The sequence below is a fragment of the Rhineura floridana genome, chromosome 12 (assembly GCF_030035675.1).
Source record: "Rhineura floridana isolate rRhiFlo1 chromosome 12, rRhiFlo1.hap2, whole genome shotgun sequence".
Classification (NCBI taxonomy): domain Eukaryota; kingdom Metazoa; phylum Chordata; class Lepidosauria; order Squamata; family Rhineuridae; genus Rhineura; species Rhineura floridana.
In genome coordinates this window covers 43883288-43906255 of record NC_084491.1, presented here as the reverse complement: position 1 = coordinate 43906255, position 22968 = coordinate 43883288, and the positions used below count along the sequence as shown (strand labels likewise).

Here is a 22968-nt window from a genome sequence, read left to right as displayed (position 1 = left end):
AGATCCAGACTATAATCAGTTCCCCACCTCTGCCTTATTGGCCAAGTGGAAAGTATATTGGGCTTTGGCTTGTGAAATCTGGACTCCAGTTCTTGTCCAGATACTCTTATATGGTGATCTTGGCAGGTTGCATAACCTCAGTCTGGTGCGTTTTCTCCATCTGTAATGTGGGAATAGCAGTTACTTTACAGCATAGTTGATGAGGAAAAACAAGCTAGAGGAGAGAGTATTGTGCACACTTCCCTTTGTAAAATTTAGAGCAATAGCAGCTAAACTTTACGAGCTATTTGGTATTTTTCATAGAGCCCCTGGCAACCCAGATCATTGTGTGCCAAAAGTAGAGAGCCCAAAACTGGCCTGGTGGACTGAACTGGGAGAGCTCATAGTCCACCCTTAGAGGTAAGAAGCAAGGAGTGCTGGTGTGCAGACCAGTGGCCTCTTCCTCCAGGATGTAACCCTTCCTCCTAGTCCTGTGGCCTTGGGAGCTCTGCAACCATCAGCTTTATTGCCTGCGTTTAGCCAACAGTTTGAGGTCAGGTCTGAAAAGAAAGCTGCAAGAATTGGCCCTTCCTATTAGCAGTTTCTGCATTTTTGAGTGGCAGCTGATGGAATGAGTAACCCATCACAATATACTTGCAGGACTGAGTCACAGAAACCTAATTTTCAAGTAAGAGATTGCCCCTTCACATAATAATCCAGACCTACTTGGCTTCTTCATGAGAAATGTGAGTAATTTTCACCTTGCAGTATTATTCAGCATGATTATTATCATCTGTTTACAACTGTCTCATGAACGAAACGTATTCTTTTCCGCCCCCTCAGAGCGTGTTCTTTCTTTCTCCCTCTCTCATTCATACACACACACACACACACACACACAGAGAGAGAGAGAGAGAGAGAGAGAGAGAGAGAGAGAGAAATTTCAGTGTGAGTGCTTGCTGAGTATCCCTTTCCTATTTGTCCCTCCCCCCGTCCCCACTTCTCTAGTAATGTCAATGGACGGTGACACAGTCTCCAAGAGCGTATCTGATGTGTTCCAACACAGATCCTTCCTGCTCATCATGTCAGATCTAAGCTTTAATTTGGAAGGCTTTTAACATCTCTTGTTGGCAGGCGAAATGAATTGGGAGATGCAGAGAGAGACTCCTCTCACAGCCAAATTTCAGTCACACAGGCTGTCGGCCCTAATGAATGCCCTTGAAGCAGGTATGGTCAACATCTGAGGCTCGGTTTTTTGCTCCGTTCTGGAGGCAAAACCATTGAACTGAATGCGGCCGTTTCCAACTCCACTGAAAGCGTTGAAGCCCCCCCCCCCCAGCACGCCTACTTGATTACTGGTGCTTATTAGGGGACTGTTGAATGCTAACAAGCAGAGAGCCTTTAGCAGTCTGCCGTCGAAGTTGCTGCTGTATCTTCATCATGCTTCATAAAATACATTCTGAAGTGTTTAGTTGCCCCTTCCCTTCCCTGCATTTAACCCTTTGAGGCCAACTTCTGATTTCACGTTTCCAAGTTTTAAAACGTTTTTTTTAAAAAATTGTAAGGGTGCACAGATGAATGGTTAGCAAATGGTGCTTCTGTGAGTGGCTGTTGGTTCTGTGGCTGTGCTTGTACTGCATATTTGCAGCTCAGATGAAACAAGGTCAAAGGATCTGGGGGGAAGACCTGAGGTTCATGTACTTTTTAAATCAGGTATCAACAACATGGTACTTGTGGGTGCAAAGGTGCCCTTGAGGTCTTCTGCTGCAGCTCACAAAGCTTCAGAGTCTCTTTTGCCCCCTTGGTCTCATGAAGGGGCCCCTTTGTCATGAGGGTAGTGAGGGCGGTTACTGTTTTCTCCCTTGAAAAGTCCATAATGAAGAGCTGACGGAGGAAGTTGGTAGAGTGACACTCTTTTCCACTTCCTTTTTCAGATCGGTGTGGTTTTCAAGACTCAGATTAATTCTACTGGATCCCATCTTTACTAAGATCCCTTGAAGAAGTGAAGTCTGCACACACCTTTCTTGCAGTCTCTTGGGGGGTGATTGCAGGGAGGGGAAAAGTAATCAGAGGAGGTGGTGCCCATGGCACTCACTCAAAAAAAATTGAGTATGCCTATGAGCCTTAAAAAGGTGGGCATCCTCTGTCTTAAATCCTTAAAAAGGTGTCACAGGATGATGTGACGGTAACATGTTTCTTGTTGAGAAGACTGAGGGGAGATATGATAGCACTCTTCAAGTACCTGAAAGGTTGCCACACAGAGGAGGGCCAGGATCACTTCTCGATCGTCCCAGAGTGCAGGACACAGAATAATGGGCTCAAGTTATAGGAAGCCAGATTTCGACTGGACATCAGGGAAAAGTTCCTAACTGTTAGAGCGGTATGACAATGGAACCAATGCCAATGCCAATGGGTGGGCTCTCCGACACTGGAGGCATTCAAATGACAGCTGGACGTGTCGGGGATGCTTTAATTTGGATTCCTGCATTGAGCATGGGGTTGGACTTGATGGCCTGATAGGCCCTTTCCAACTGTACAATTCTAAGTAAATAGATTGGGCTAATGCCACAGAGACTTTGCTCCTCCTGGCCCCTGGTCCTTGCCCCCCTTTTCCCCAACACTATGCCGCCGCCGCCGCCTCCCCCCTTCTGTGCCATCACTCCAGGTGCTGACAAAAGTTCCATCTTGTGTAAAGACAATCAGTACAGCTGAGATACATTATGTGAGTATATACTGAAAATATTAGGGCCAATTGTCTTGCAGAACTTGAAGACCAGTTTGGCATTTTGGTCCCAAAAAATCCTCTTTTTAAATTACTGTTGTTGGTGCTGCTGCTGCTGCATGTTTGAAAAGGCTGTCATATGCAAGGAGGGTTTGTTCCCGTTTTCTAGTATCTTATAATGATTCTGGCCGGAAGAGGCTAATCGAAGCCACGCAGTGTTGATGTTTTCTTGCTGACAGCCTCATCTTAAATAGTTTCTTTTATTCGCTTGGCCGTGAACAGATGTCACTAAATTAACTCCATTGAAAGTAAATGTCTTACATTGTCAGCACAATTAACATACATTGTCCATTCTTCTCAAAAGTTTCATGCGGGTGTTTTTTTTTAATTGAGCGTCTTTTTAAAATAGTCTGACAATTTTCCACCCAGATGTGCTGTAGTTCCAGCATCTTGTGGTGATAGTCTTAAACAAAACTCACAAGACAGTGTGATGGTGTTTGTCTTATTCTGCTTTGAAAGCAATCCTTCCTTCCCCTTCGCTCTTTCTACTGTGCGGTCACAGTCACACCCTGATCAGCCTTGTCTCATCGACTCGTAGCTAAAGGATGAAAAGGAACAAGGCTTGGTTTGTTTCATGAGCCCCATGGAATGGGCATGGAGCGATGAGGATGTCGAAGAGGAACTGGACTTGGACTTGGGGGAAGGCACTCTTGACGCGCCTCCAGACGCGGTTGAGCTTGAAGTCTCCCGCACTGCTGACAGTGATGGCTCTGCCCATGTAGATCCAGTTACCTCTGAGGCGGCACTGCCCAGTTAGGAAGTTGTCTCTCCACCTTCCCTTCACCTCCCTTCCTCGCACACCCCACTGCCAGGCTCCTAGGAGGAAGGGTGGGATATAATTTAATAAATAAACAAATAATAGTAGAATTGCCCTCAGCTCAGACATGTAGGCTGTGGTGCCAGCAGACCCAAAGAGGTCCCACTGTCCTTCTGAGGAGGAGTGAGTGCATAAGCGCGCACTCCCAACAGTGACACTTTCCTCATCTAAATAAGGAGGCCGCCCATCCTTACTTAAGGCTGATAAGGAGTGTCTCATTGCTGCAACAACGTCTTAATGCAGTGTAGTCGTGCCTAGTTATTCCTAGGAAAGATGCTGAATCCTGTGTAACCAGTAAGCTGATTCATTAAGCGCTCTGAACTGAAACTTTCTATTAAGCCCATTAAAGAAAAGCACACCCACCAGTTCAGGCAGGACAGTTTGAGATGACTGCTGTGTTTGTGGCACCGAAAAAGACAGTGTGTTTGCACAAATGCAGCAGAGGTTTGAAAAACCAGAGTTTAGTTTTAAACATACTTAAAGCCATACAAATGTCAACATTGGAGAAAAGAAAATGGTGCAAGCAGCGGTTTTCCACTAGTTGAATGTGTCTGCTTGGAGTAAACAGAGCTTATGGCTCAGTAGTCAAATGGCTATCATTTGTCTCTTAGTGGTGATCACTTCTAACAGTTGTGGACTCCCTTACCTGCCCATGATAAACAAACTGGGAGGCCACTACTGGCTGTTGAGTGTGTGAATGAAAAGCTGTCACATTCAGCAGAAGGGTGCTCTCTCGAAGGACACGTTTTCCCTTTCTCTCTCCTGCCTGTCTAAAATAGAGTGCAGAGTCTCTGAGAAAGGATAGCGTGGCCACATTTTGTTCCTTTTCTCTTATCGAGGACATTCCATTTGGGGTAAGCCATTATTTTCATTGCATAGAGACCTATTAGTGTTCCATTAATAACTACTTCCTCCCTCCTGTCGTTGCCCAGCCACACACACACACAAACACACACACCACTCATGTAAGAAGCAGGTCAATCTGTTTGACTAAAAGGGGTGAAAGGTTTGATGTGGGGTTATATCTTCTTCATACAGATGTTTCTCCATTGCAGGCAGAAGAAGAGCTGAACAATTTATGAGCTGGGATTCAGTAATTTTCGAGAGTGGTTTCTCTTTGCTTTTGCCTTGGGTCAGTGTGGGTGGTATTTCTGTGTTTTGCTGGAGCATCAAATCACCTCAAAGATGTGACTTTGTTTTATGATCATATTGGGAAAGGGGAGAAGTACAGTAGAAGAGGAAATGAAACCAGCAGAGGTTATGTTGCTTTCAGTGATGCTGTGTGATTGGTGTCCAAGGGAACCTCTGCCCTGTAGTTATCCTGAGGCAGCCTCCCCCAGCCATCACCACCCTCTGTCTTAATCGTTAAGTCCAGTGTCTTAACCGCTGTAACCTCTCATAAAGTTTAAAAACCTTTTGCAGCTATTGTTTCTTCAATACTTCCTAGTTGCATTTTATAAAGGGCCGACCCAAAATGGAAGGCGGATTTCACCCCCAAACATCACTGTTGATATGCTTCCCCCTTTCTGTTTCAGCAATATTGGGATGGGGGGAGGGGAAGAAGGCAATACAAAATGGAGTAACAGAGCTTAGAGAAAGGAGTGTCCAGGGGGTTCATGAAATCTCTACTTATGTTCAGCTGCCATGTTGCCCTGAACATTTTGTGGCTGAAAATTTTGTACCACCCTATCGTTTATAGCCCATGGCTATAATGCTGATATTGGATCCACCTGTCCTTTATAATCTAGGCAAAGACATTACTTTTGGTACATTTTTTTTAAAAAAAATTGTAAGTAAATGTCTCTTCTGCTCTGTACTGCCACATGGCCCACTGGTAGTAGCTTTACAAGGTACACACAAATTTGTTATTCATTGATCCCACGATTTGAAAGTCTACAGAGTTACTCAATAGAAATGGGAGCCATGAAGCTGAGGATCAGTTCAGAACACAGGAGCCATTGGTCTCCCAGCAGCCAATAAAGAGGAGGTGGTAAATCGCTGAAGGCGCTATTTTTAGTTCTGCTATATAAACACAATCTTCCGTTTCTCCAACTATTTAAGTTCACAACCCATCTCAGTCATAATATGCCAAGTAAGATAAGTGCATGGGCCTTTTAAAACATAGCAACTATATTGCATTTGACAGTAATTTACATTAATTTATTTCATTTAGTGATTAGAGCTTCTGGAATATAGAAGGCCTTGTCTTACCAAACAGTGCTTTGGAATACATAGGGCTGCTCTTCTGAAGCTAATGGGATTGGATTAGAATGGGATACTTGCAGCTTGGAGGACATAAAACAAATACTTCTGAAGCGATCCATACCTTGCAGTTTAGCACTTGATGGGGTAATTAAGCATCTAAACATGTCCTTGCCATTTTTCTTGGTTCTAAAAATATCCTTTTTTCTCCTGAAATTGAAATGTCTCTCAGTAAAGCTGCATAAAATAGACTTAAATACGTGAACCATCTGCCAAATAAGTTCCATCTTCCTAGGGTGTGCTGGCATGTCGGGTGTAGGAGCAAAATAGACTTATTTATTTAGCATATGTGTACCCCATTCTTTTGCCCAAGGGTACTCAGAGCAGCTAGTAGTCATTAAAATGCAATAAAATGATATACTAAAACAGCAGAAGAGCATAAAATGACATTAAAGAAACAACAACCAGTGTCAAACTAGAATTAAAAACACAAACTTAAAAACAGAAGATCCAGGAGGCCAAGGCAAAGGAAAAGGTCTTTGCCTGGTGCTGAAGATAAAGGTTGGTGGCAGTGACCCTTCCTGGGGAAGGCACCATCTGGCTTGGGTTGCCGCCACCTCACCTCTGAATGCAGGGGTCTCAAGGGCCCTCAGAAGCTCATCTTAACACCTGGGCAGGGTCATGGGGAAGAAGGCTGCCCTTAAGATATGTGGGTCCCAAGCCATGCTGGCCTTTAAAGGTTGAAGGCTGTATATTGTTAGCCAAAACGCGTTGGGCTTTTTACAAGATCATTTTAAAAATACACACTCCTCATTAAACTTTTGGTATTTTCCTATCTACGTTTTTCTTTTTGTCATTCTGGGGCACCCCCCCCTCCATTCCGCTTTAAAGGTTAAGGCCAGCACATTGAATTGTGCCCATAAATGAACTGGAAGCCAGTACAGCTGTTGCAAACTGGTGAGATATGTTCCATACACCAGTAACCAAGCTGCTGTATTTAGAAATAGTTTCTGAAGTCATCAAAAGCAACTCTGGGTGCAATACATATAGGAGAAACTGCTTCCCCTCAAAATGTCTTCCACAGGTTGGAGTCTGTGCTGAATAAATCAATATTCTAGGGAAGGACCAGTTATTCTTACAACTAAAGAAGTATTGGAACCCATGCCTTCCCTTGTATTGAAGTGTGGTGATAGGTGCAGCCCATGCTGGCAGCTCTTGACTGACACTAGCTATCCAAGATTGTAGATAGAAGCCTCTCTCAGCTGTGTCTGAGATCCTTTATGTAGCTATGCCAAGGACTGGCACTTTCTGTGTATAAAACACAGGCCAATAGATATACAGCTCTGTTCTACCTTGGCAAAATATTCTGATTTCAAGAGACTCCAGGAGAAGTTTGACCCTGTGAGTTCCTTACGTAGAACTCTCTAAAGCTAAACAGATGTAGTTTTGCACCATTGTGTGTGCATGTGTGTGTGATGTGCCTTCAAGTCGATTCTGACTTATGGCGACCCTATGAATCAATGACCTACAATAGCATCTGTCGTGAACCACCCTGTTCAGATCTTGTAAGTTCAGGTCTGTGGCTTCCTTTATGGAATCAATCCATCTCTTGTGCTTTCCTTTTTAACTTTCACCACAATTCGTTTCATATCAATACTAGTTTCTGCTAGTAGTATGGTATTGTCTGCATATCTTAAATTATTGATATTTCTCCCTCCAATTTTCACTCCTCCTTCATCTTGGTCCTATCCCGCATTCCGTATGATATGTTCTGTGTATAGATTAAATAAATAGGGTAATAAAATGCACTCCTGTCTCACACCCTTTCTGATGGGGAACCAGTCAGTTTTTCCATATTCTGTCCTTACAGTAGCCTCTTGTCCAGAGTATAGGTTGCGCATCGGGACAATCAGATGCTGTGGCACCCCCACTTTTAGTGATGGAGACCATACTAGTGATGGAGAATGGGGAGCTGTCCCATGCTCAGAACTCCTTGGGTAATACATAAATGTAATACATTCTCTGTTTCTTGTCACTGATGTTCTTGAACTGATGTAGATTCTAATGTTTCTAAACTACATATTAGATGTGTCTAAATGACACATTTTGGGACATGGTTGTTTTGAAACAGTGTGTGTATCAGTATGACAACTCCACACCAGGCCATAACTTGCTGGGCAGACATAGACAAATAGATTTGGCCTCTGGTGGCGCCAAATGGTTTCTAAAGCCTTGTTGGTGCTTTAGTTAGTACAGTTATGAAGATGCTATAGTATAGAGAAAGGGAAATGAAAACCATCAGAATTTTAAATTTCAACGTGATTATTAGCAGCTGAAAAAGCATTATCCACCGGCGTTTGCCTCTGAAATCGAGAGGAGTTGTGGAAGTGCCTGGCCCCCAGAAGAGCCCCCAGGAGACTTTCCAGTTGGTTTTCCCCCAGTGATGTATGTATTTCATCATTTCAGCCACTCAGTGCTCAGTTCTCCAGGGTCTGGCAGCATCCTGTGTTTTATTTTAATGTCTCTTATTTTGCATTATTTTATCCCTTTGTTTCCAGCACCAAACCAACCAAGAGGATTCCTGAGCCAATAAATTGAGACAATAGGCCTTAATTGTTGTCAAGGAGATATTATTATGATCTATATGTAAGTGCCTATTTAGCCCATAGAATGCAAAGTATCCACTTGTTACAAAGCTATCATCTGAGTGTGTATTTAAACTATAGTCACGCTGCATCGTATTTACTGTGTGTTCTAATGATTCCACAGGAGCCATTATGGTCTATTATGTGGCTTACATATTTAAACTGCATAGTTAAAAAGCTTTTGGAATTTAAAACTAATCAGAAAGCCTATATAGTGAATATCTAAGCTTGGAAGATAGGATTCTAACTTAACATTAAACATCACAATAGCAGATTAATAATAAAGAAGAAGAAAGCACACAGATTATTATGTGTTCCATTTGTGGGTAATTAAGTTCAATTGAGGAAAAATCTGTGCATCATGAATATAAATCAGAAACATTTCAGTTCTCCCCCCCCCAAAAAAAAATTTGCTGCTCTTACAACTTTGTTATAATTCTCTAGAGACAGTTCACCAAGACATTTCCTGTTGCCATTTCTTCTTTTCCTTCAGGCAGACTTCTGGGGTTGGCTAGATTTTATCTTCATTGTTTTTAGATTTTTAATGTCTAGGTATTGTATGCCTATTTTGTACGTCACCCAAAGTGGCTGGACAGCCAGCCAGATGGGCGACTAATAAATTGAATAAATAATAATAATTCCTCTTTTGCCCATAGTCACTCTCAGGCAGAGTCACATATTGCAAGTATGGGCTAAAGTTCACCTAAAAGGCGATGGCCCAGTGGCGGAGTGCCTTCTGTGCATGCAAAAAGTCCCACTGCCCTGAAACCCTGCAGAGCTGCTGCTGGTCGCTATAGACAGCACTGAGCTAGATCAGGTAGGGCTGTAGCTCAGTGGTAGATCCCCTCCCTTGCCTGCAGAATGTTCCAGTTTCCCTCCCCAGTGGCACTTCCAGATAGGATAGGGAGAGAACCCTGCGTGGGACTCTGGAGAGCTGCTTCCAGTCAGTGTACACAGTAGTGACCTAGATGGACCAATGGTCTGAATCAGTATAAGGCACCTTCCTCTCTTCTTAAATCATTAGGTTGACGAGCCAGAAGTGAGAGGCCTCGGTTTGGTAGCTGAGCAAGTTGGAAAGCAAATCCTAGAAAAAGTTGGTACAGAACTCTGGCAGCGTGTTACCCCACTGCAGAAAGAGCTGTACTGCTTGCCAGTTTGCTGCCGGGCCAGGTTCAAGGTACTTGTGTTAATTCACCAAGCCCTGAACCACTTAGGCCAAAGTACCTTAAGGACTGCCTGACTCCGTATGTTCCATCTCCATCACTGAGGTCTTCTGATGAGGCACTTGCGGCCCTTCCCCACATGACCCCTGAGGTTTGGTTGGCCTTTAGGGTGGCAGGCCCTGCTCTGTGGAATCCCTGCCAGCAGAGGTTCAGAAGGAGCCACCCCTTCTTTCTTTCAAGCATCTCCTGGAAACCAAACTTCTTAAACAGGCCTTTTAACATGATTGTTTTTCTTCCAACCAATGCAGTATTTTTGATGCGTTTATTATTGTTTTTAATGATGTTTTTATTGGCTTTTAGTTTTATAATGTTTTTGTATGTTGTAAGCCGCCTTGATATACTTTTATGAAAATTGTGGCTTATAAATACTTGAATAAATAAAATGAATAGTTAAACTCTGTGTTGGTTAATTAGGCTCTGTTTGTGTACTTACACATTTACTTTACATGTTCGTTATTGATTCTTCCTGCTAATTGCTCCCATGGCTGTGACTGAATGTTTGAAATCTTCTGCTCATGTGGATACCTTTGTTGAAGTGCTTAGCGACCACACAAGCGAAACACTACATCCAAGGCACCCATTTGGGTAGAAGACTTTGCATGTTTCCTTACGGCATGGGAGCATTAGTCTGCTCGTGGGAGAAGACAGAGGGCAAACAAGAGTCGGAAGTAGATGGGTGGTGGTTGTTTTAGGGAAGAAGGATGGATTAAAGACATGAGTGCCTTCCCACACATGCAGATCATGGGAAGGGTGTGTGTGTGTGTGTGTGGGGTATTCTACTTCACTACCAGTATTAGCAGTCTAGATCTGCTTGTCCACAATATGGCTGCAAATGCTAATTCATATTATTGTCTGAATCCACTCAGTTCCAACTATTTTACCCGAAGGCCAAGTCTGCAGAGGTGAACTGGGAAGTATTGGGAATTACTTTTAGACTTCACGTTCCTCAAGCTTCCTCTGATGCAGCAAATATTTACTTGAGAATTTATTTGCTGCAGGCAGGTAAATTTTGAAGTGCAGGAGCTCATTATGACAGCCGCCGTAGCCTTTCCCCTAAGGTGAGCCCCAGAATGCAGGCAGCTGTGTTGATCTGTATATGCATATAAGGCATACATGGAATCTCTCTCTCGCAGAGCAGCAGTACAGTGCATAATACCCTATTTATTAGGATCACATGGCAGTAGAATAAATGTTTGTGGAATAAATTCAAGTTGTAAAACACATTGAGCTTTATCAAAAGATCTTCTGTAAGCTGGCATGCAATTTCTCACTTTTAATTTAGAAAGCCAAACAATTTTGCAGAAGAAATGTTACTATTTAAACCTAGAATGAAGTAGGGGCCACATCAAAGAAAAGGGGGGAAAGTATCCCACCACTGCTTGGCTATTTTTCTCATTCTCTGGGAACCTCTATCCTAATCTCTCACAAACAATAGGAAAGCATGTTTATAATCTCATTCACTTGCCAGAGCAAGGAGAGTCTGCCAATTTTGTTGGCACTTCAGCAGGTGATGTAATTGTTCCTACTCTGAAAAACCTGTCCTGGAGTCGTGCTGTCCCTCCACTACACCACTTGCTACAGGTCTCAAAGGCAGTGGTGCAAAGGACAAGTCTCCCTTAGTCTATCTACTCAGGTTCCAGTTCCCTTTCCTTCAGTGCCTGTCAGCCAGTCTTCAGGATATGAGACTCATTTTTCTCTTCAATATATTTCCTCTGCATTGCAGTATTGTGAAATGTTAACAAATGAAAATTTAGCTCAATTGACAATATTATTTATCACGATTACATCTTTTGTTTAATAACGTTGACTTTTCCTTACGGAAGTAGCACTGCAAGAGAGTGCTGTTGGATAGAATGCTGTCTTCTAGTTCCAATCTGTCTAATGTAATTTAATCATACTAATGTTGTGTCATATAAAATGGTTGTGAGTTTTAATGTGGTGCTTCGAGTGAAGGCTGAAAACAACCGATTCCATGGAAGCAAGACATACTTTTTAATTCTCAACCAGTGTTCCAGTATATATGTAAAGCTGGCTGTTCTGCCTTTTTTTGGCTGAACAAGAATACCCTTGATGTACATGAGAACCTGTAGATCTTTTCCTGCAGCCTGACATGTGCTGTCATGTTGATGATCCACATCTTTCGTTGCCAGGGTCCTGGAGAAATCCTTTGGCTAGTTTAAATTGTACAGTATTTCATAATCAAAAGCTTCAGTGGTTTGAACCTCAGATCATTTATTTCTAAATTACTTTTCCCCATAATTCTTATTAATTCAAATAGGATTTTGATTTGATATAAAACTTGGTAAATGGGAGAATGAGCTTAATGAATTGAAAGATAGGATTGTCTTAAAGTAAATGTTAAAAAGAATATGCTGATAATTGCTGAGATGGAAATCAAATCTTAATGACTTTAATTTGTCAGGAGCTCTCTGTTTATTGAAAAAAATACAGAGAATGTTTCCTGCAGACATTTTCTTCCTGCAGCAGCCAGTATTTTTAGTTTGATAGCATTTGCTCTTCTCAAAAATGTGTCTATGGGTTGTGTAGCATTGTATTGAATACATTATTTGCTCTTTATTTGTGAGCCATAAGAGCGTAAGAACTGCTGCATTGGGTCAGACCAAAGGGCAGTCTGGACCAGCTACTTCCCTCCAGAAACGCCCAGCCACGGTAGATGGTGGTGATTCTCATATTTGGTCCCCTGCTATCCACTTATAATTTCTGTGCTACTTTTCAATATGAAGGTCATTTTCTTTTTTTGTTCTTTGCAGTCTTCAATATGTGAGGTTACTATGTGGGCTCTAGAGGCGCAGCCTTCTAGAAAGTTCTGGATGATTAGGAGTCCTAGCTTCCATTTTTGACTAATAGGCTTCAACAGATCTTTCCTCCACAGAATTGTGAAGTCTTCTTTTGGTGAAGACTTTGTTTAACATTTGTACCATAAATTCATAAAAGTTTTGTATCGCATACTTCCTTTTGTTAGCTCTAGAGGTTCTTAGTATAGAATATTGATTATATGTTCATAAGAGTTTGGGTGCCATTGCAAACTCTTTCTGTACATGCCTATATCCATAGCACTTGGGCTGGGAGCCTTACAACGGATTAGCCTAAATCCAATGTAGAATTAAAAGTGGTGCTCCGCTTGAACTTTGTGTGGTGTTCAGTGACTGTTTTCTGGTTTGTTTTTGTTTTCTTTGCCAATGGTATATCACAGATTTGTTGTGGTTTACCAAACATTTGCACTTAATGTATAAAATATGAGGTGTTAAAATGTTTTTCTTGTTGACTTGATAGGCTCCGTAAGAGTCAGCTGAAATGATATAGCGTTCTGTATCCAAAAATGTACTTGGCCTTTGGCAAGTCTCCAAGTGAAGGAAATTTCACAAGTGCGAAACAGGTTCCAATAACACCCATCAGGGCATTAATGGGCAGGAAAATTGGAGGAGAATGTCATAGGAAGAGGCCTTAATACTAAGTCAGACCATTGGTCCGTCTGGCGCAGTACCATCTCCTTGGATGGCAACCATTCTCCAGAGCAGCCTTTCCCAACCAGTGTGCCTCCAGATGTTGTTGGACTACAACTCCCATCAGCCTCAGCCAGCATTGCCAATGGTCAGGAAAGATGGGGATTGTGGTCCAACAACATCTGGAGGCACACTGGTTGGGAAAGGCTGCTCCAGAGTGTCAGGCTTGTACCTGGGCCTTTTGCATGCAAATCATAAGCCCCTTCTGGGTGGCCTTGAGCCTTCTGGCTCTAACCAATCCTCTACCAAGGAAAGATATTTGATGACAGAGGATTGTGTGTGAACGTGCACACTGTTCTATTTCTTTCATTCACCAAGGTTGAGTTTCCATTGTGGCAGCTGCTGCTATATCAGTATTTAACAGTATTATCTTTAACTGAAGAAAATCTGGCAGGTGCTGAATGACAAAAGCCAGCAAAGATTTGTTTGCTTCTTAGATCACTGGTGTGTACCATGTACAACCTTAAGGCACAGCTAGATGAGACGCAAGATTCTGTGGTCGCAGAACTCCCTTGTTTGGTTGGTGGTTGTTCTTTTTAATTTAAAAGTGGCCTGGGGCTAGGGGGAGTTGGATTAGGGCAGCGATTCACAACGTGGGTGGTAGGGGGCGTTACAGCCTTTCAGGGGGGCGTTGGCATGACTACAAACTTTAGGGGGCATTTGGGTTTATTAGGGGGCATTGACATTTGGCGGTGTGATGCGACAGTTGAAACATTTAAGTTTAATTTTATTTAATACACAAATCATTAATTTTAAACTGTTTTGTCCCCAGTTAGAATGTATTTAATAGTCTCAGTTCATGGAAATAACACTATAAATAGTGTGTGCTCTTTAGTAAAGAAATTCTGAGTAGCGGCCAGTGTCATATCAAGGAATGGGGATATTAGCCACGCCCCGGCACTACGTAATGTTCCGATGCTGTCTTGAGGGATGTTGGAACCAATCACGAGAGAGTGTTTGATAAGCTGGGTGTATTGGTGGAGGGCGCATTCTTCCAAAGGATGAGTACCGTGTGCAAACGGGTGACGCAGACAGTCATTCGCTGGTTTTCTTCAGGAATGGGACACGTTCACTACCCGTTGTTTCTGTGATGTTTAAATGAACTTGTTTAACGAAACAATGCTGGTAAACTGAATGAGTTTGTTGTTATTTTGAATGCCAGGTCGGTATATAATAAAACCTCCCTTGTCCATGATTTAATTGTGGATGAGGGTGCCGACCTGGCGTGTATAACCGAGACCTGGGTGGGTGAGCAGGGAGGAGTTGCCCTCTCTCAGCTTTGCCCACCTGGGTATACGGTGCAGCACTATGGCAGATCTGAGGGCCAGGGAGGCGGGGTCGCTGTGGTCTATAGGAGTATTTTCTCTCTCACCAGGCATCCTGTCCAGATGACGACTGGTCTAGAGTGCCTCCACCTTGTACTGGGCCAAGGAGACAGACTGGGAATCTTGTTGGTGTACCGCCCACCTTGCTGCCCAACAGCTTCCCTAGCTGAGCTGACAGAGATAGTCTCGGAGGTGTTGTTGAGGTCCCCCAAACTTGTGGTGTTGGGGGATATCAACGTTCATGCCGAGACTGTCTTATCTGGAGCAGCTCAGGACTTCATGGCCTCCATGACAACCATGGGGCTGTCTCAATTTGTTACTGGCCCAACGCATGTGTCGGGTCACACTCTTGATTTGATCTTCACCACTGGTCATGGAGATGGTGATCTGGAGGTGGGGTATTTTTCATCTACTCCATTGTCATGGACAGATCACCGCCTGCTGAGTTTTAGACTTACGACGACTCTTTCCCTCTGCAAGGGTGGGGGACCTATTAAGTTGGTCCGCTCCCGGAGGCTTATGGATCCTATGGGTTTTCAGAGGGTTCTGGGAGTTTTTCCAGCTGATAGTACTGGCGCTCCTGTCGAGGCCTTGGTCGAACTGTGGAATACAGAGATGGTCCGGGCTATCGGCACGATCGCTCCCGCGCGCCCTCTTCGATGCAGAGCTCATACAGCTCCGTGGTATACCCCGGAGCTGAGAGTGATGAAGCAAGAGAGAAGGAGGCTGGAGTGCAGATGGAGACGAACTCCAGACGGATGCAATTATGCTTTGGTAAGTGCCTCTACTAAGTCGTACATAAAAGCGGTAAGGGCGGCGAAGAAGTCCTACTTCGCTGCCTCTATCAAGACATCTCTCTGCCGCCCAGCAGAGCTTTTTAGGGTTGTACGAGGACTCTTACATTCTGGTCCTCAAGATACCATTGAAACATCTGAAGCTCGCTGTAACGATATTGCAGGCTACTTCCAAAATAAAATCGCATGCATCCGTAGGGACCTAGACTCTGATGTTATGACAGATGAATCCATTGAAGTGTCCAGAACACGGTCTTGTCTTTCATTATTGGATGAGTTTCAGTTGGTGCAGCTTGAGGAAGTGGACAAGGTGCTTGGAATGGTGCGGGCGACCACGTCTGCTCTAGATCCTTGTCCATCTTGGCTGGTCAAGGCTAGCAGGACTAGTACCACCGGCTGGGCCAAGGAAGTGATAAATGCCTCCTTGAGTGAGGGAGTAGTCCCTAGTAGCCTCAAGGAGGCAGTAGTGAGACCTCTTTTGAAGAAACCTTCCTTAGACCCAGATAACTTGAACAATTATAGACCGGTGGCAAATATCCCCTTTTTGGGCAAGGTTCTGGAGCGGGTGGTTGCCAATCAGCTCCAGGTGCTCTTGGATGAGACCGATTATCTGGATCCATTTCAATCCGGTTTTAGGCCTGGTTGGCACTGAAACAGCCTTGGTCGCCCTGTACGATGACCTCTGTCGGGAGAGGGACAGAGGGAGTGTGACTCTGTTGATTCTCCTTGATCTCTCAGCGGCGTTTGATACCATCGACCATGGTATCCTTCTGGGGAGACTCGTGGAGTTGGGAGTTGGAGGCACTGCTTGGCAGTGGTTCCGCTCCTACTTGGCGGATCGTCGCCAGAAGGTAGTACTTGGGGAACATTGCTCGACACCTTGGACTCTCCATTGTGGAGTCCCTCAGGGGTCGGTTTTGTCCCCCATGCTTTTTAACATCTACATGCAGCCTCTGGGTGCGGTCATCAGGAGTTTTGGAGTGCGTTGCCACCAGTACGCTGATGACACGCAGCTCTATTTCTCCTTTTCACCTTCTGCAGGTGAGTCTGTGGATGTGCTGAACCGTTGCCTGACCGCGATAATGGAGTGGATGAGAGCTAATAAACTGAGACTCAATCCAGACAAGACTGAGACACTGTTGGTGAGTACCTTCCCTGCCCACATGGTGGATGTTCACCCTGTTCTAGATGGGGTTACACTCCCCTTGAAGGAACAGGTTCGTAGTCTGGGAGTTCTTTTCGATCCTTCCTTGTCTCTTGAGGCGCAAGTGGCCTCGGTGGCAAGGAATGCGTTCTACCACCTTCGGTTGGTAGCCCAGCTACGCCCCTATCTGGACAGGGATGACCTCGCCTCAGTTGTTCATGCTCTGGTAACTTCTAGGCTGGATTACTGTAATGCGCTGTACGTAGGGCTGCCCTTGAAGACAGTTCGGAAGCTTCAGCTAGTGCAAAACGCAGCAGCCAGACTGCTGACGAGGACCAGCCGGTCAGCGCATATAACACCTGTTCTGGCCCGTTTGCACTGGCTACCTATTTGTTTCCGAGCCAGATTCAAGGTGCTGGTTTTGACCTATAAAGCCTTACACGGCGTGGGACCGCAATATCTTGTGGAACGCCTCTCCCGCTATGAACCTACCTGGTCACTTTGCTCAGCATCTAAGGCCCTCCTCCGGGTACCAACCCATCGAGAAGCCCGGAGGACAGTTACTCGATCTAGGGCCTTTTCTGTAGTGGCCCCCGAACTGTGGAACAGTCTCCCCGAAGAAGTACGCCTGGCGCCTACGCTTCTATCTTTTCGGCGCCAGGTTAAGACCTGGCTATGCTCCCAGGCATTTTAAGCGTTTATGTTATAATTTTATATTTTTATTTTTTATTTTTTATTTTGTTGCTGCTTGTGTTTATTGTTTGTTGTCTGATTTTATTGTTGATATTTTGTATTTTAACTTTTTTGTACACCACCCAGAGAGCCACTCGCTATGGGGGGGTCTATAAATGAAACAAACAAATAAATAAATAAATTAAGTAACACGGTGTATTCCATTGGTTCATACTGTGTGGACTTAATTAGTTTTTGCTTATGTATGTATATTAATAAATCATACTAAGAATTCAATGTGTAATCTAAGTGCAATAAAAAGGCATGATAAAAACAATCAGTAATAATCATTGAAAATACCTTTTATGCATTACTCATATTTTAAGGGAAGAATAGGAAGCACTGGCATAATCTGAGGGGGGCGTTGGGCACAAAAAGATTTTGCAAAGGGGCGTTGGGTCGAAAAAGGTTGGGTAACACTGGATTAGGGCCACGGCAATGGGAGTGAGGTAATGTTAACCTGTGTTTTCCCGATTTAAAATCCACCTTTTTAACAGCTGTTATTTGCCCCATGAAGGGCAAATGTTATGGCCACATGTGTGAAGAAATCAATGAAGAAATAGTTTCCTCCGTGTGGGGGCATGGGGTTAAATCCAGTGCTAGCCCTACTTGGGATAAACCCATTGAAATTAATAGACATGACTAATTTAAGTATGTTAATTTCAGCGAGTCTACTCTGAGCACTAGTTAGAGGGATTTGGCCCGTGGATGGATGATGCTTTCAGCCTTCTTAAGTTTGCTCTTTGAACCCTTTAGCTGCTTTCCATCTCTCACCTGTCCCAATATAGTCAGTGCCATGCTTAGTTTTTCTGACCTGGAATCCTAACTGCATACACTTGTTTTGCTTTCATGTCATGAGCAAATGGAAGATAATCATTATTGGCTCAAAAGTTGCATAGAAGTGAGGCAAGCAGAAGGGACAATCACTGCAGAAGGCAGGGCTGTGCTTCTCTTCCCAACCTTCCAACCCCCCTCAATGCACACACCCCTGCATTGTTTGACCTAGATATCGCTGCTGATACACTGGCTTCAATTCATTAAAAGGTGTAGGAGGAGGGATTTTAGAGCTTCTGACAGTGAAATATTACCTGGCTCACTGAGTAACTGAATGGAAGGATTCCTTTTATTCTCTGCCTTTCAAAGCATCACCTGCTGATTTAAATATAGTAAGTAGAAGTTGGGCTCTGAAAACAAGTGCAATCCGATGAAGCTACCTGGGCGGGGGGGGCTCTCTTTTAGGCAAATGTCTTGTGCAAAAACTTTCCTGCAAATATTTTGCGTATTCTTCCTCAGTGTCTGCTTGCTGCCAAAAAAAGTTAATTTTGATTCCTTTGATTTTGAGAATTTGCTTGGCATTGTTACACTGGGCAGCCTGGCACCGCTTTTGTGCTCAGTAAAATTGCTACATCTGCGGTGGTGATTCCCCAGCTGTGTGCTGTGACAAGAGCTGAGGTAGGGAGTGCCTTGGAAAGTTAAGCCATTGCGTTGAATGTATCTACACCTTGCCCCTCAAAGCAGGAAGACCCTGTGCACCGTTGTGCCAACCCATCTGCCAGTATATGGACAATGGCACTACCCCAAGTGAGGGAGTAAAACTCCACTGGGATTATTCCCCACCTTACTCTCTCTCTCTCTCTCTCTCTGTCTCTCTCTCTGTCTCTCTCTCTGTCTCTCTCTCTGTCTCTCTCTCTGTCTCTCTCTCTGTCTCTCTCTCTCTCTGTCTCTCTGTCTCTTTTCTCTCTCTCTCTCTCTCTCTCTCTCTGTGTGTGTGTGTGTGTGTGTGTGTGTGTTATAACTGATGTGTGGAAGGCGATCAAGGGCTACTTGTCACAACGGCTATATTCTCCCTTTGCTATCAGAAGCAGTGTGTCTCTGAATACAAGAATCACAAGTGTTGTGCTCAGGTCCTACCTGTGGGTTTCCCATAGGCACCTGGTTGGCAGCTGAGCACAGGATGCTGGACTAGATGGGCCTTTGGCCTGATCCAGTTGTAGAGCACTTCTGATGCCTTTAGCTGCTGATTGTGAGGCTCATTGAGAAAATAAAATCTGCCCTCTGTAGGGAATTCTTTGTAGTCTTGCATTCTGGTGCATTGTTTTGTGCTTTTGTGGTGGAGTTGGAATGGGGTTCGGTGCGTGTGGGTTGCAGCTGCCAGCACTCAGTTGGGTGCTCTGCAGCAGGGGAGGGGGACTTGTGGCCCTCCATATCTTCTGTTAACCCCAGCCAGCATGGCCAGTGGTCAGGGATGATGGGAGCTGTGGTCCAACAAAGGTTCTCCATTCCTGCACTGCAGTTCTAGGGCTCCATTTTACTGGAGACTTTAAAATGTAAGAGACTGAAAGTGTTCAGCCATTCTGTTTGGGCTGACCTTTAATGGCTGAGATTAATAGTAAATTAAATAATTAAGTTGCTGTTCTAGTTGGATTTTGAATCTTGTTATTGTGCATATGTTTCCTAGGGAGGGGATGCTTCTGTTTTTGCAGTTTTCATCTCATATGTGATGAAATCCCTTTTATGTAAATCTGACTCAGTGGCCGTATAAGGCCCCCTTCTAACAGGCCGATAGTCGCCATGAGTTCTTTGACATCGTCAAATGCCTGCCACAAACACGGAGCCCTACTTCTACAGCAAAATGTGCAGAGCTTTCAGGAAAGAAGGGAGCCGTAAACAAGGTACTTAATAGTCAGTGCAGTTTCTGCTGGGTCTAGAAGTACATAATTGGGTCCTCGATAAACTGCTGGAATAAAGAAGAAATGTACCCAATGTAAAAAAGCACATTTGCATTAAAGGTCTATGTTCCATAGTAAAGGAAATGAGGCACAGACAATGAAGGCCGCAGTAACTAAAAGAGAGACCAGCCAAAAATACTTGGTGAGGTGTAACCTGCTGCCTTTTAACCATCACTGAGACACACAGTCAAAAGCCATGGCACCCTGGAAATGAGGCCTCTGCTTTTCTGTTTCTTCTTTCCTTTTACTTAGTCTTGATTTGTAGTTGGCTGAAACTTCATTAATCAGTTTGCTTTAAACCTTTTCATTTGTGGCACTGGATATAATTTCCAAGTGAATGGAAATGGACTGTCTTCAAGTCAATTCCGACTTATGGCGACCCCATGAACAGGCTTTTCATGGTAAGCGGTATTCAGAGGTGGTTTCCCATTGCCTCCCTCTGAGGCTGAGAGGCAGTGACGGGACCAAGGTCGCCCAGGGAGCTTCATGGCTGTGTGGGGATTCGAACCCTGGCCTCCCAGGTCATAGTCCAACACTGCACCACCCTGGCTGTCAATTTTCAAGTAGAGGTTTGATATGTGCTCTCTCATGCACATGTCATGTGGTTGTTGTTTTAAGTGTTAGGACCCAGTTCACACCCTTCCCTCCCAGGACGCTTGCCTAGGGTTGTGTTTTTACAGCCAGATGGGATTGCCTTTCAGGTACTTAACAGATTTAGCCTGTCGGCAGAAACAACATCTCCTTTTTAAAATCAAAAAATTACAGTGTTTGTCTTTCTTTCCACTCAGTCTTCTAATAAAGCTTCTCTGGCTATGTCTGTCACATCCAGTACAGTTAATAGTTCTCTCCTTGAGAATAAACGTTTTGTAAGAAAGGCCCTTGCACACATCTCCCCAGTTCTAACATGTTCTGCATTGATTTACTGAGCTGTTTTTCTGCTCAAACAGCAGGTGTTGCTCCATCATAGGTGACTAGTGTGTCATCAGAGCACCTGGCATGTGCAACAGGAGGGTCCCAATGGCCCCCATCCCCTTTAAAGCAGAGCAGCTGCCTTTCCCTGCTCCTATAGTGCACAAGGTGCATATCAGATATGCAAATGTGCACACCTGCAGAAATGGAAGTACATAATAATGAATTGTTTGTATTATGAGCCACTTTGTACACAATTTATGTGTGGTTAAGTAGTGTATAAATTAAAATTTAAACTAAAATCAACAGCAAATTAAAATATGAATTTTTAATCAGCGGTCTCTTATGAAGGGATGCTATATGCTGGTTAAGATTTCTAACTCCCAACAGATGAATGGTTGAAGCCATTTAGCTGTTAATTTCCAAAATATTAAAGGTGATCATTCCTATAGTATGACACTATGAATTAGTGTTTTTAACTTGTTTGGTTAACTGCAAGAGAGAACAAGTTTTGATTTATTGACAGCCTTAAAATATAAATATGATAAAGTGTTGCACAGCTGCCTCACTTCCTCACCATGTTGTCAGTCGAGGTGGAGACTCCCATTGCAGTGGGGAGGGCTGCAGAGAGGCGAGGCAGCATCCAGGACAGGCGGGCACTCCTGCCATCCATTTCCCCAGCGATAGTTGCTGTTCACGCCCCTCCAGCAAGTGTGTGTGTATATGAATGCAACTGACAAATCAGTGTTAGAAGTATTGTGCACAGGTCCCCATGTGCCTGCTGACTTGTCCAATTCACAGTTGATTTGCTACATTCCTGGGTGTCTGGGTGGGGGCCTATGGATTCCATCTTGACTGAATCTCTGTGACATCATATAAAGACTGACCTGTATTTTTTTCCCTTTTTCTTTAACATCTTAAGGTGATGGACAGAATTTGGTTACAGAAGATGTGATCGTCGTAGAGGGGGAAGTTGCCACCATCAGTTGCAAAGTCAGAAACAGCGACGACTCTGTGATTCAGCTCTTGAATCCCAACAGACAGACGATTTATTTCAGAGACTTCAGACGTGAGTTCTGTGTTGTTCGGCAAATCTTGATAAAGGAGGTTGCTGAGGCTCCTTTTAATTTAATGTTAGGCATTTTAAAGGTTTAGTCAATTCTTCAGTAAGGAGGCAAAGGCAGACAATCATAAACACTTCAATGGGAAGACTAGCTATAGCCCCTTTTAAGAGTCAGAATGTCTTGCACTGCAGTAGGAATTGACTGTAAGTAATACACTCTGAATTGCCATTAAATGTCAAAATATTTAGATGACACAAACAAATTGAATAGGACAAAGCAGAGTGGGCACACAGTTGCATGAGGAGATGTGTTTGGTTCCGTGGTTGGAATTTTCAAGTCAATCCTTAATTCTTAGGGGAAGGACTATAGCACCATGGCAAAGCATCTGTTTGCGCGCAGAAAGTTTCAGGTTCAATCCCCAGTGGCATCTCCAGATAGGGCTGGGAATGGCCCCTGTCTGAAACCCTGGAAAGTGGCTGCCAGTCAGTGTAGGCATCACTAAGCAAGATGGACCAATGATCTGACTCGGTTCCTGTCTTCCTAATTCTACCCAAGATGTTAAGATAGCGTTAATCATGTGTTTCAACACTTAGCAATAAGAGAGACTGTTGTAATTCAGACTGGGGAGTCTTGGTATTTTTGCCTAGTCTCTAGGCAAAGATACCAAAGATCTGAGAAGGATATGCCAGGATTTACAGTCCAAGGTTAGTGGACACCTGCTATCTTCTTCCTGGGACTGCCCTGTGTTCCTTCCTTTTTGGGATGATATTTGAAGTTAGGGATAGTCCTCAATATTTTGGAGCAAATCGGCATGGTTCACACTGCTTGGGCCACAGAAAACTTGGTTCTTGTGAGTGCTTCTTTTAGCAGAGAGAGTCACATCTCAACTCTAGTGATCATGCAGTGGGCAAAGTCTGGAACATTGGGGAAGAGGTGACCTTCTGCAAGTAGCCGTGTGACCTAAGGAAGGAGGAGAAATCTAGAGAAACTCTAGGAGATGTGGCACAGTTTCTCAATTTGCTTAGAGGTGAACCTAAATGAGAAAAGGGCTGAGAAGGGAACAGAGCATTGCTGAGGAGTGGGGATATGTTGGAATGGG

The 22968-nt window shown here is 44.0% G+C and overlaps 1 protein-coding gene across 9 annotated transcripts in view; it reads left to right on the top strand.

The window, feature by feature from the left end:
• Nucleotides 1-22968, top strand: part of CADM1 (cell adhesion molecule 1) — a 340519-nt gene that overhangs the window by 241637 nt on the left and 75914 nt on the right. For all 9 annotated transcript variants that reach the window (XM_061592257.1, XM_061592255.1, XM_061592256.1 and 6 more), the window contains exon 2: nt 21728-21874. In XM_061592257.1, the coding sequence (XP_061448241.1) occupies nt 21728-21874 (147 nt within the window). The remainder of the gene's footprint in view (nt 1-21727; nt 21875-22968) is intronic.